A 14,283-nucleotide genomic window follows, 5' to 3' on the forward strand; every position below is an offset into this window, starting at 1 on the left:
CAAGACGGTGGCCTAAGCAGACACGGCTCACAACTCTTCACACAACCACATCAAAATTACAACTAAAATACAGAACCATCAGAAATCGAGTTGAATGGAAGCCTGACAACTACGAAAGTTGAGTTAAATGGAAATCTGACAACTACAGAATTAAAGGCACCACATCCATCCAGACTGGTAGGAGGGGCACAGACGTGGAATGGGCTGGTCCCATGCACGTATGGTGTATGAAAATTCAGAGTGGTATCTCGGGAGTGAAGTCCCTACCCACACCAATACACCCAGCCCAGGCTTCCAGTGCCGGAAGATAGCATATTTTGCCAGGCATAACATGCACTTTTTCCCCCCAAATATTTGAGGGAAAAATAAAGGATGTGCATTATACATGGGCAGTATTTTAATACCATATCTATACAAATGTTTTTAATTTTTATTTATGCTTATGCATTTAAAATGTAACTCTAGAAAGCAACAACATCCATATGCAAAATAATACCTTGGAACGATAATTGGTTATGTTTCTAAATATAAAAAAAATAAGTAATTGAAAAAGTTAAAACGAAAGAAAGATCTTTTTCCTGAAAGTTCGGGCAAAAATGGGGGTGTGTGTTGTACATGGGAGCACATTATAGAGACCAAAATACATTAAGTCCCTAAAACTTATGGCCGCAAAACTCAGCAGGTATTGAGTCAGCGCTAGAGACTGCTGGAGTACCAAGCATGTCCTCTTAAAGAACCCACATACTGACTCAGCTAATCAGACTCCCTGAACTCCAGCACCAGGGTAGCAACTTGAAAGGCACCAGTGCTATACAGGGAGAAACTGCAGTGTTTGCCATTAACATGAGCAGAAATCATTGTCTCTTTTCTAACCCCCCCCCCCGCCAGCAAGCTGGTCCTGTATCTGAGATTCCACCAGCTAACACTGTTTGACTTGCCTTGGAGATCCCCAGAAGCTCCGCCCACTGAATTTACAGCCCACCCAAGCTGCCTTTCCATATGAATGCCTGGTCTTAGCTCATGCTTCACAACTTCCTAAATCCTATGAAACAAGCAAGGAACAGCTGGCTTCAGTGAGCTCCAGGCTGGGCACTAGGATTGGCCAGCTTAGATGCACAACTTGGCTTCGCCTGGGAATCGCCAAGCCCAGCACAAGTAGCAGCCATCTCAGATTGCTCTATAGCTCAGGCAGGGTGCCCCTGGCAGAACACAGGTGGGGGCTGATCTTGGCATGCACTACCCAGAAAACCCAAGGGTCGGCACCCCCAGTGGACAGCTACAGACCGTGTCAGAGCACCACCACCTGGCCCCTAAACAGCCGATCCTCCATGGAGGGCAGAGGTTGGTGGTTCCTGGTGACAGCCAGCCCCTGCAGTTCACTGACCTGGGTAAATCCCTCCCACTGATCTGCCAACAACTAACAAGGCTCAACAACAAGAGCAGGGTGTACTCAGCCCACACAAAGGGTGCACCTTGAACACCCAGCTTGTTGATAGGGGAGGTTGTGCCACTGGACCCTACAGGACTCCTACTACATTAGGCCACTCTACTAAGCCTAGGGAGATGTAGCAGCTCTACCTAATACATAGAAACAAACACAGGGAGTCTACCAAAATAAGGAGACAAAGAAACATGGCCCAAATGAAAGAACAGATCAAAACTCCAGAAGAAGAGCTAAACAAAATGGAGATAAGCAATCTATCTTGCAGAGTACAAAAACACTGATTATAAGGATGCTCGAGGAACTTAGTGATGACTTACCTCAAAGCATAAAAAGGATCCAGTCAGAAACGAAGAATACACTAATTGAAATAGAGAACAATTTACAGGGAAACAACAGTAGAGTGGATGAAGCTGAGAATCAAATCAAATCAATGATTTGGAATACACGGAAGCAAAAAACAATCAGTCAGAACAACAAGAAGAAAAAAGAATCCAAAATGAGGACAGTATAAGCAGCCTCTGGGGCAACTTTAAGAGGTCCAGCATTGGGGTGCCTCTTGCCTCATAGGGCTGCCAGAAGGAGAAGAGGAAAGGCAAGAAATTGTAAATCTATTTGAAAAAACAGTGAAAGAAAACTCCCCTAATTTGGTGAAGGAAATAGTCATGCAAGTCCGGGAAGCACAGAGCGTCCTGAACAGGATGGATACAAAGAGGCCCACTCTAAGGCACATCGTCATTAAAAGGAGAAAGGTTAAAGATAAAGAGAGGATCTTAAAAGCAGCAAGGGAAAAGAAGTTAGTTACCTACAAAGGAGTTCCCATAAGACTTCCAGCTGATTTCTCAAGAGAAACTTTGCAGGCTAGAAGGGAATGGCAAGAAATATTCAGTCACGAAAAGCAGGGGCCTACAGCCAATATTGTTCTACCCAGCAAAGTTGTTTAGAATCAAAGGGGAGAAAAAGAGCTTCCCAGACAAGAAAAAATTAAGGAGCTCATCATCACTGAACCATTATTATATGAAATGTTAAAAGGACTTATTTAAGAAAAAGAAGATCATAATTACAAACAATAAAATGGCAAAAAAAAAAATACATATCTATGAACAACTGAATCTAAAAAACAAACTAAGCAAAGAAGAACAGAGATAGAATCATGGATACAGAGACTGTTTTGCTGGTGCTGGATAGGAGGGAGGTATGAGGAAGAATAGGTGAAGAGGTGAGAGGATTAAGAAGTACAAACAGGTAGTTACAGAATACCCATGGGGGTGTAAAATACAGTACAGGAAATGGAATAGCCAAAGAATTTATATGCATGACCCACAGACATAAACAATGGTGGGGGGATTGCCTGAGAAGTGGAGGGTGCTGGTGGAGGGGGGGCAAATGGGGAAAAATCAGGACAATTACAATCAATAAAATATAATTTAAAAATAGAAAATTTCAAAGTTAGAGAAAAATTTTTTAAAAGCAAAGAAAAAGATTAACTACTTTTTATAAAATCAATTTGTTAAAATCACTATAAATAAAATTTAAAAGGCTAACAACAAGATGAGAAACACAAATTTGCCACATGGCATCACGTATACTCTAAATAAGTAGATCTTAATATCAAGAAGATGATCAATGGCCCTAGACAGTGTGGCTCAGTTAGCTGGGCGTCATCCCACAAACCGAGAGGTCGCCAGTTCTATTCCCAGTCAGGGCACATGGCTGTGGCTCCCTGCTACATCCCCTCCAAGTTGGGGCACTTGCAGAAGGCAGCCAGTCACACTGATGATTCTCTCCCTCTTTCTCCCTCCCTTCTCCTCTCTCTAAAGTAAAATTTAAAATTTTAACAAAAATTATAAAGTTAAAAAAAAGATCAAGAATTTAATATAAAAAATGGGCAAAGGATAAAAGCAGACCAACAAATATATCCCCAAATGGTCACCTTGTTGGTAATAAAAACAATTTACAGATCACCAGATTTGGGAGGCTTTTTAAATTAACAGTGCCTAGTTCTGGTGGCTAAGTAGGAGATGCAAGAATATTCCCACCCTCCTACACTATGCCTGGCACAGTCCTCCTTCAAGTGTTGCCTTCTCCATGTGGCCTTGCTCACCCTATTTAAAACTGCATCCCCATCCCCGCTTCTAAATGCCCTCTTTTTCCCACCTTATCACCTAACGTACCATATTTTGCCGTGTATAATGTGTACTTTTTTACCCAAATTTTTGAGGGAAAAATAAGAATGCACATTTACATGAGTAGTACTAATTCTGTATCTATATAAATGTTATTAATTCTTTTATATTTATCACTAAAAGTGTAACTCTAGAAAGCAATAACGATATCCGTATGCAAAATAATACCCTGGAATACGATAATTGGTTTTGTTGAACTTACAATGTACTTGCAACAAAAGCAGTATCTAAATATAAACAACAACAAAAAATTGAATTAGAAAGTTAAAATGGAAGGTCTTCCCCCCGCTCCCGAAAGTTTGGCCCAAACACGTGGGTGCACATTACACATGGCAAAATACGGCAACTTATGTCCATTGCTTATTCTCTGTCTCCCCCGCATTTAAATACAGCTCCCAAAGACAGGATGTTTTTCTTTCATTAATGTATCACAAGCAGAGAAAACTGATTGGGACATGGTAGGTGTTCAAAAGCTATTTGTTTAATGGATAGGCATTAAACTGGTTAACTCTTCTGAAGAAAACTTTTAACAATATGAATTATTGTCATTATGACTAAGAATTTATTCTAAGGAAATAATCACTGATATGAGTGATCAATGTTTATCAAAAGATTATTCATCCTGGCTATGAAAAACTGGAAACAGCCTACAGTAGAACATTTAAAATGGTGTGGAATACTTAATGCTATGAAAAATGTTCATGGTAATGTTAACCAGGAAAAGTATACTCAATGATTCAATTTTTGTCTTAAAGAGTATACCCATGTTTATTAATAGGAACTAAATAAATTATGGTATATCCACTTAATGGAATACCAGATGAAGCTATTCTGTGTCCTAATATGGAACCAATTCTAAGACTTAAACTTCTGGTCAAGATGGAGGCGTAGGTAAACACGGCTTGCCATAACCACAGCAAAAATTACATCTACAATATAACTGTCACTGAGAATTGTCAGAAAATCAAGCTGCATGGAATGTCTCACAACCAAGGAGTTAAACAAGTCACATTCATTTAGACGAGTAGTAGGTGCGGAAATGCACAGATGCAGAGACAGGGAATAGATGGCCCCAGAGCTACGAGCGGTAGATAAAAACTGGGAGGGATACTGCCCAGGCAGGAGCGAGGGATCCCAGCCCCACCACACCAGACCACCCAGCCCAGGGTTCTCCTGCCAGGAAGATAAGCCCCTATGACTTTAGCTGTAAAAACCAGTGGGGGTTGGGGCAGCAAAAGAAACTATAGGATTCTAAGGTTCCACCTCTTAAAGGGCCCACAATAGACTTAGGACTTACCCAGATTCACTCCCTCTGGGCTCCAGCACCAGGGCAGCAGCTGGAAAGGCATCAGTGGCACACGGGGAGTAACTGAAGTGTCTGACATCAGGGCAAGTGGCACGAGACAGCTTCCTTCCAGACAAAACTCCAGAAGCCATGCAGTGGTCACTGTCCCTTTTCTGAGACCTACCTCACACAGAGTCACAGAATGGTGATACCATATCTGAGACTCCATCAACCTATGGAGCTTCTTCTGCCCCATTCAACTTATGGGTGAGCTTTTCTACATTAGGCCACACTAAGACAAGGAGTCACAGCAGCTCTACCTAATACATAAAAACAAACACAAGGAGGCTGCCAAAATGAGGAGACAAAAAAATATGGCCCAAATGGAAGAACAGAACTCCAGAAAAAGAACTAAACAAAACGGAGATAAGCAATCAGATGCACAGTTCAAAACACTGGTTATTAGGATGCTCAAGGAACTTGTTGGGTACTTCAAGAGCATAAAAAAGACCCAGGCAGAAATTAAGTTTATACTAAGTGAAATAAAGAAAAATTTACAGGACATCAACAGTGGAGTGGATGAAGCCAAAAATCAAATCAATGATTTGGAACACAAGGAAAAAAAATATTCAAAACAGCAAGAAAAAACAACCAACCCTTCCCCCCACCCCCACCTGCCAAGGATAGGGTAAGGAGCCTCTGGGACAAGTTCAAATGTACCAACATTCGAATCACAGGGGTGCTGGAAGGAGAAGGGTAAGAGCAAGAAATTGAAAACATTTTAAAAAATGGTGAAAGAAAACTTCCCCAATCTGGTGAAAGATATAGACAGGAAAGTCCAGGAAGCACAGAGTTCCAAACACGATGCAGATGCAAAGAGGCCCACTCCAAGGTACATCATAATTAAAATGCCAAAGGTTAAAGATAAAGAGAGAATCTTAAAAGCAGCAAGAGAAAAACAGAGAGTTACCTACAAAGGAGTTCCCATAAGACTGTCAGCTGATTTCTCAGAAGAAACTTTGCAGGCAAGAAGGGACTGGCAAGAAGTATTCAAAGTGATGAAAAGCAAGGACCTACAACCTAAATTATTCTATCTAGCAAAGCTGTCATTTAGAATCAAAGGGCAGATAAAGTCCTTCCCAGACAAGGTAAAGCTAAAGGAGTTCATCATCACCAAGCCATTATTACATGAAATGTTAAAGGGACTTATTTAAGAAAAAGAAGATCAAAATGATGAACAGTAAAAAGGCAACAAATTCACAACTATCAACAACTGAATCCAAAAATAAACTAAGCAAACAAGCAGAAGAGAAACAGAATCACAGACATAGAGATCTTTGTATGGTTACCAGTGGGAAGGGGAAGAGGGAGAATGGAGGAAAAGGTGCAGGGATTAAGAACTACAAAGGGGTAGGTACAGAATAGGCAGGGGGATGTTAAGAACAGTATAGGAAATGGGAGTAGCCAAAGAACTTATATATGCATGACCCATGGACATGAACTAAGGGGGGGGGGTATGGCTGGAGGAAATGGGGGGTACCGGCTGGAGGGGGGCTAAGGAGGGAAAATTTGGACAGCTCTAATAACACAAGCAATTTTATATATATATGTATATATACACATACACACACACACACACACACACACACATATATATGTATATTTTTTTAAAGACTTCCTGGGAAAAAAAAAGTAAAGTTGCACTATATGGAACTGATATAGAACCAACTTCCAAGGTGCACTGTTCAGTGTTTAAAAGTATCCAGTATCATTTAATTTTTAAAAACTAGTTCAATTTTATGTACTCTACTCACTACCAGTAAAAATGTTGGAAATTTTTAAGTATTTTTCCCTTTAAACTTTTAATGTAACAGTTAGATTTTTGGAAGTTAAGAAATAAAACCATCTCCTCTCTGCCTCCATAGAACAGTTAAGTACTAGAATAAGCAAAAGCACTTCTCCATATCATATAACTTTACTACCAAATTTATACTAAATCCACAAAGTTCTTCAACTGCAAGTGAAAACTGCTGTCCAGATTAACTTCCTAAGTAATAAAATTATTAGATATTAAATCCATTCTGGAATTATGTTCCATAAAACAATTTTAAAAGCAGTACAACTGCATTATATTATAAAATCTTATGACAAAGAGGTAAAGGCCCAGCTATTGGTATACATACTGAAAACTGAATGCTCAAAGGGAGACAGAGCATTCTGCCCCTTTAGAACCATCGCCAGTGGGCCATGGAAGGGTACCTAAGGCACCCAGAGGTCCCTTATTCAAAGTCTATGTTCACTCAGCCTCTACCTTATTTGTCCTCAGACACTAAAAGAAACTGTTGCTTGGTGATAGCAATGGTTAGTACCTAGGACTCTGGGGTATGTCAGACCCAGGTTAGAATCCTAACTTCACAATTTTATAGGGGAATAATCTACAAATCTCAATTTCCTTATCTGTAGAGTAATACAGATTACCACCAAGTTAATGTTAGTAAGAGTACAGTGTCTGGAAAAAATTACCAGGATGCTGAACAGACACTTCTCCAAGGAGGACATACAGAGGGCCCAGAGACATATATGAAAGGATGCTCAGCATCACTAGCCATCAGAGAAATGCAAATTAAAACCACAGTGAGATACCACTTCACACCGGTCAGAATGTCTATCAAAACCAAATCAACAAACAAGAGCTGGTGAGGTTATGGAGAAAAGAGAACCCTAACACACTGCTGGTAAGAATGCAGACTGGTGCAGCCACTGTAGAAAATGGTTTGAAATTTCCTCAGAAAGCTAAAGATGGACTGCCTTTTGCCCTGGCAATTCCACTGCTGGGATTATACCCTAAGAATCCTGAAACACCAATTCTAAGAACCTATGCGCCCCAAAGTTCATAGCAGCACAATTTACAATAGTCAAGTGCTGGAAGCAACCTAAGTGCCTATCCGTATATGAGTGGATCAAAAGACTTATGGTACATTTACACAATGGAATACTACACAGCAGAAAGGAAGAAGGAACTCCTACCCTTCGTGGCAGCATGGATGGAACTGAAGAGCATTACGCTAAGTGAAATGAGCCAGGTGGTGAAAGACAAATACCATATGATCTCACCTGTAAGTGGAACCTAATCAACAAAATGAACAAGCAAGCAAGATACAACCAGAGACATTGAAATGAAGAACAAACTAACAGTAACCAGAGGGGAGCGGGGAAGAGGGATAATGGGAGAAAATAGGGGAAGGGTTGTCAAGGAACATGTATAAGGGACACATGGACAAAGCCAATGGGGGTAGGTTTGAGGGTGGGAGATAGGGATGGGTAGGGCAGGGAGGAGTGGCGGGGGGGGGGGGGAATGGAGACAACTGCACTTGAGGAACAACAACAACAAAAAACAGGATGCTGTTACTGTTGTATTTTCAAGTTTCTAAAATTTTTCACTTTAATACTTGGTTTTTGTAACTGCAGATCCTGATCAGTTTTCATTATTACTGAGCTACCAGACATTAAGAACATGTAAAACTATTTCCTTAACCAAGTTTTCCAAGATCAGATTGCTAAAACTAAGCAAAATAAAAATTCAAATCAGATCTGACTAACTGTAACCAAACTATATGGCATGCTTCTTCCTCAGCTCTTCTTCCTGATTAATCTCCTGGTAACTAACATCTTGCCTTTGCAAAATGACTGGAAGTCAGGAGTCATGGAACAGAGTCAAGTTACCTGAATTACGTGGGGCTGAACTTCTGACATAGTACTCTAACCAAGTTAATTAAGACATTTCAGCTACTTAAAAGGAGGCTGGAGAAAAAAAAAATTACCAAGTAAAGGTATCAGTCGAAGACAAAAAAATAAAGCGCCTCTGATGCTACAAGTAAGCAAGGTCACTTCATTCACATATATTTCAGGAGTCAAAGTTGCAAAGGATTAAATACTCAGCAAAATGACTACTAGCTTACCTGTACTATTTGCTTGCTTTTGTACAGGCATGGAAATAATTAAGAATAGAAGTAGTTTACTCACAATAGTAAATGAGTAACAGATCACCCAAAGTACATGTATTCAGCTTTAGAAATAAGGCATATGGTCTAAACAGGTAATCTAAAGTAATAGATATATACATTAAAATAAAGTACATCATCACCTATACATACACTTCCCAAATTATAGGTTGATTCAGGTAAGTATCAAAATTAATTTCCATATGGAGAGGCCAGGACAGAAATCTGCTAAATAATACAGTGAATAATGAAATCACCATCTCCCTAGATCAGCAAAAAAATACGTTTATAAAACATAACTTACAAGACATTATCAGCTCCACAGGAATAACAAAAATAAGGTACAAGAAGAAAATGAGTAACATTTAAACTCCCACTGCATATTAGAACCAGGTTAGCTCCTTGCTGTTTCCATTAAACCAATCTAGGATTAAAAACTGGTTTTCAACTAATCCATACATGGATAATCAAGAGGCAAATATACACAGGCATATATAAACTCACATTTAAATATGTGGTTACTAAACACTTTACAAAATAAAAAATTTCATAAGACAACTGATAGAAATGGAGCAAGAGATGAGGTCACCTACCACTTAACTCTACTGATAGAAGTCATTGTGTGCTCTCCTCAAACATTAGGTAACTGCCAAAACAACATACGCCCCTATCTGGTATTGTCATTCAGAAGAGCAACCATGGTAAGCCTCTGAAATGCGTTTTATCAGCTCAGAAAGAATTAGATGGTATACACATCTCCACATAACATCAGGTAAATGGAAAAGTGTCAAGAAAATATTTTTTTTTCCCCTGACCACAAACTGCCTAAAAGACAATTTCCAAGACCTTTTGCAATTACAATAGCTAGTACAAGAGAAAAACTTTAGACTGAGCCTCACTTGCAGAAGCCCTCCACTGGGCGTTTCTACTAGTCTGTGCCCAACTTTTGTGTTTCCCACACTAGCACTAAGGCTATGCATCCTGCTGATAAAGCCGGACATGTGGTACTTAATACACCAAAAGAGAATCACCAACAATGTCGACTATACAGTTGCATTCTGAGTGAGGACTTGAGGTTTAGCAAGAAGCGAAGCAGTAAGAAAAACTAGCTGTATACACAAGTGGTCTGCCTGCACACTGCAAGCAAGGCAGGGCAATGCGCCCCGCAGGCTCAGGAAGTTGATTAATCCAGGGGAAAGCTCCTTGCCCTCCTCTGTAAAAAGGAACGTGTACCTGGCAAACCAAACGGCAAATCGATTAAAGAATTCCCCGATGGCCTACCGGCCAGTACAGGAGGCAAGTTAAGACGCTGGGAAGCAGGTACGGAAAAGAGGCCAGAGTTCACGGACAGACTGGTAATGATCCACCAGCTCCGTTGGGAGGCCCAAACTAGGAGAGCCTGGGGTGCCTCCTCCGGAGCTGGGAAGGTAATGACTGGATGGCCTCTGGTTGGTCCTTCTCAACAGCCCTTTCCAGCAGGGATGGGGCTGTGGATACCCTGGCCCGGCAACAGACGCTCCCTTCCACTAGGTTCACGGAGAGCGGCTCTCAAAGGCCGCCCTGCGGCCATGTGGCTGGGGCCGCAGGGTGCCCGAACCCGGTGCCCGTCAAACAGGAGGTGTGGGGTGAAATCCAAAGAACGGGATGTTAGGGTTCAAGACTCACTTCCTTTGGGCTTTGTCCTTCTTGGCCTTGGTCCTTTTCTTTCGGGCCTGGAGCGCAAGCACTGCAGGAGAGAGGGATGGATGAAGGGCGAATGTGGAGGAAAGGAGGCGACCAAGGTGAGGGTGGAGACCGAGCTGCGGCGCGAGGCCCGGGTGCGGGGTCTGCCTACGGGGCGGCTCGGCGGCAAGCGCCGCGGCTTCAACAAGACGGCCGGCCAGGGGACTGGAGACCCACGGGGCGCAAAGAAACACCCAGGCAGGGTGTGCCGGCGGGGCCTCGCGCCAGGTCAGGGGGCCGGCGGCCGGATATCTGCCTCGCCCGCGGACAGCGGGGCTCTGCAGTGGCCCCAAGACGCGGGCCAGCCTGGTGGGGAACAACGGGCGAGGGCTGCTGGCGTGGAAGGACGCCCGGGCAGAGGGGCGCGGACCAGCAGCCCAGAGGCGGGGGTGGAGGGGCGGCGCCACCTCAGTGGAGGGGCGCCACACGCCCGGATACCCGACTGCGGCGGTTAGGCCAAGCTCCCGCCGGTGATCCGGGCCTCGCCCCGGCAGCCGTTGCCCCTCGTGGCGAAGGCCGCTTCACCGCTCACCTTTCCGCTCCATGGCGAGACCGGTAACCGCCAGGCGCCTGCGCACTCGAGTGGCGGTGCCTCCCGCTCCCGCCGATGCCCAAAAGCGAGCCCGCGCACACTCCACCCCCGCCCCCCAGGTTCTTGCCCCGTCCCCGCCCCACGACGGCGCGCGCCTGCGCGTTGAGCGTGGAGCCTACCACCTGCTCCTGAGAAGGGGGGCGCAGAAAAGAATGGGGACGAGGAGAGCTGGGAAGAAAAGAATGTGGAACGTGAACGCTACAGACAGTTTGAGAACTAAGCGTGGAAGCCGGACGGGGTGAGGTTTGTTCTGTTTGCTGGGCTGTTACTCCTTAGGAAAGGCTTAGAGCGCTCCTTTAAGGTTCCCCTGGGTGCTGAGTCAGAGTTCCGCAGCCAACTGGAACTGGACTCAGTTTCCCGGTCTATAAAATGGGTTGATCAGGCGTGTTCCAGTGCTTTCGCAGAGCTGTGAGGGCCAATTGAGATACTATATAAAGAAAATGAGGGGAGAAGTTGCAAGTGAGAAAGTAGAGGAAGTGGGAGCAACACAAAAGAAAGACTGAAAGGAAGGAACCTGTAACCCTGTTGTCATTTAAATAGGGAAGATAGTCAGTAGTGTTGTAATGACTGTATTGTGCCAGGTGGGTCCTGGAAATATCGGGGGAACACTTTGTAAAGTATATGATTGTCTAACCACTATTCTGTAACTACTACAAAACCTGAAACTAATACAAAATAATATTGAATGTAAAAAAAATAAATAAAAGTTAACCCTAGCTGGTGTAGCTCAGTGAATTGAGTACAGGCCTGCAAACCAAAGAGGTTCTATTCCCAGTCAGGGCACATGCCTGGGTTGCAGGCCATGTCCCCAGTTGGGGGCATGCAAGAGGCAACCACACATGGATATTTCTCTCCCTCTCTTTATCTTTCTCTTATCCTATCTTTAAAAATAAAGTCTTTTAAAAAATAATAATAATTGAATTTTTTCTTAAAATTTCAAGTTTAAATGAAGGCTCTAAAGGAAAGAAGGGGACAATAAAAATAGTGCTTTTTAAAAATTTTTCCACTTTATCATCTTTTCAGTACATGATAAACACAGTTGTCTTTATAGCATGCTTTTATATTTTCTAAGTGCATTATTTCATTTGATGTTCATGGCAACTTCAAGGCAAGATAGTTATACCCTCCACTATGCAAAGAAAGGAAAGCTTGGAGGTAATGTGTACTTAGAGCCTTGGTGTCTGGACCCAGTGATTCAATCATCAAACCCTTATTGTAAAGCAGGGTTAGTAAAGATTTTCTGTGAAGGGCCATATAGTATATATTCGTGCCGCAAGGTCTCTTTTTCCGGCTGCTCAACTCTGCCACTGGAACTCAAAAGCAATCATAGAAAGTAGAGGTTGTGTGTTAAAGCAAAGCTTTATTTATGGTCCCTGAAATTTAAATTTCATGTAATTTTAACAAAACATTATTCTTCTGTTGATCTTTTTTCAATTATTTCAACCATTTTTGGCTCAGGCCTGAGTTTATCAACTCCAGGTGTAAGCTCTGGAGCTGGACAGGATGGGAGTTCTGAAGACTCTAGTGGGGAAGACAGACAAGTAATTAATAGGCCAAGAAAGGAAGATGACAGTATAATAGTGTGGCACAAGTCAAGCATGGGGGCTTGAGTGGGATTTTATTGAGCAAAGTGAGTCAGTCCAGTCTGGGAGCTTTTGAGCTGGATCTTGGGAAACGTGTAGGATTTCCACAGGTGGGGAAGGAGATGTATGGCTTTCCTAAATGAAAAAAATCAATAGAACAAAAAGGCACAGACTTGGAAACTTACGGGCAGAAGCCGGGGCTGGCAATGACTAAAAGGATGAAGTGGAACGTGAGGCTGGAAATGTAGGTTTGCCAAATTGGAAAATTAGCTAATTAATATCTGTTGCATGGAACCTGAATGATAGCATTTCTGGACATATTGCAAAAGAGGGCAGTACCTGTTGGCCAAGGGAAACTGCAACCCCGTTTCCTCTCCGTGCTACACTTGAGCACAAAAGGAGAGTTGGAGCAGACACTGAAGCCCTGGAGTCTGAGGATTCTGCTAGCTCAGGAAAACCACATGTGGTTTAGGAAAAACAGGAGACAGCTGGAGACTGAGAAAAAAATCCTAGAATCGGGAAATTATTTCCCACCAGGAAGCAAATTCTATGAGGGTAGGAACCCTGTTTGGGTTTTTCTTTATGTAATCTCAGTGACTAGCACAGTGTCCAACACTAACAATAAATGATGCGCAGTTTATGAGAAATGCCTGGACAAGAGAGACAACGCTGAGAGGGACAACATGAAAGCTGTGCTAAAACCCAAATGGGTTAGTGCAGACCCATCAAAAAGGAAGTAAATTTAGCTTGGCAGGAATCTGTCTTACCTATACGGACTCTGAGTGACTATTGCTTCTCTCTTTAAGAACTTATGAGTCCTCCGTTTAAAAGCTCACTTAAACTCTGGCCAGTATGGCTCAGTGGATTGAGCACTGGCCTGTGAACCAAAGGGTTGTGGGTTTGAGTCCCAGTGTATGGCACTTGTCTGGGTTGCAGACCTTGCCCTCATAAAGGGGTGTGTGAGATGCAACCACACATTGATGTTTCTCTCCCTCTCTTTCCCCCTTAATTCCCCTCTCTAAAGATAAGTTAAAAAGAACTTTTAAAAAATTATTTTTTTAAAGAATTCACTTGAGATATTTTCCAGAGTCAATGTAAAGTTCACTGGACTAAGTTCCCAGAATTGACCATTTCTCCTCTTTATTTACCCATTTTTCCAGCACACTTCAGTTCTCCACACCTGTTCTAAAATCTCTAATTGTTTATATAAACTAGTTTGTATTTGTTTTTCCCTTATTCTAAAGCCTTGTTCTTCTTGCTTTAAAGGTAACTTGAAATATCACCTCCTCCCACCCCCAATTTCACAGGGCTTGTCCTATTCCGGACTTTACCCTTCCAAAAGTTATTCTAAAAAATAGTGGCCATTTTTGGTGTTCATTATCAGTTACATGAATACCTGTCTCCCACAACTATTATTCTGCAAGTCCTTTTACAAGTAGAATTATTCAGAGAACATGAGCCATCATGCCTTTT

General features: G+C 42.5%; 1 protein-coding gene across 1 annotated transcript in view; it reads right to left on the minus strand.

Moving 5' to 3' along the window:
* SRPK1 (SRSF protein kinase 1) overlaps positions 1-11,265 on the minus strand; it is an 81,410-nt gene extending 70,145 nt beyond the window's left edge. Inside the window, 1 exon segment of the mRNA XM_054569274.1 lies at positions 10,579-11,265. Coding sequence (XP_054425249.1) covers positions 10,579-11,180 — 602 coding nt within the window. The 5' untranslated portion in view covers positions 11,181-11,265.
* Positions 11,266-14,283: the final 3,018 nt, after the last annotated feature.

The sequence above is a fragment of the Pteronotus mesoamericanus genome, unplaced genomic scaffold (genome assembly GCF_021234165.1).
Source record: "Pteronotus mesoamericanus isolate MK-2021 breed Mesoamerican mustached bat unplaced genomic scaffold, CSHL_Meso_final contig_20, whole genome shotgun sequence".
Taxonomy (NCBI): domain Eukaryota; kingdom Metazoa; phylum Chordata; class Mammalia; order Chiroptera; family Mormoopidae; genus Pteronotus; species Pteronotus mesoamericanus.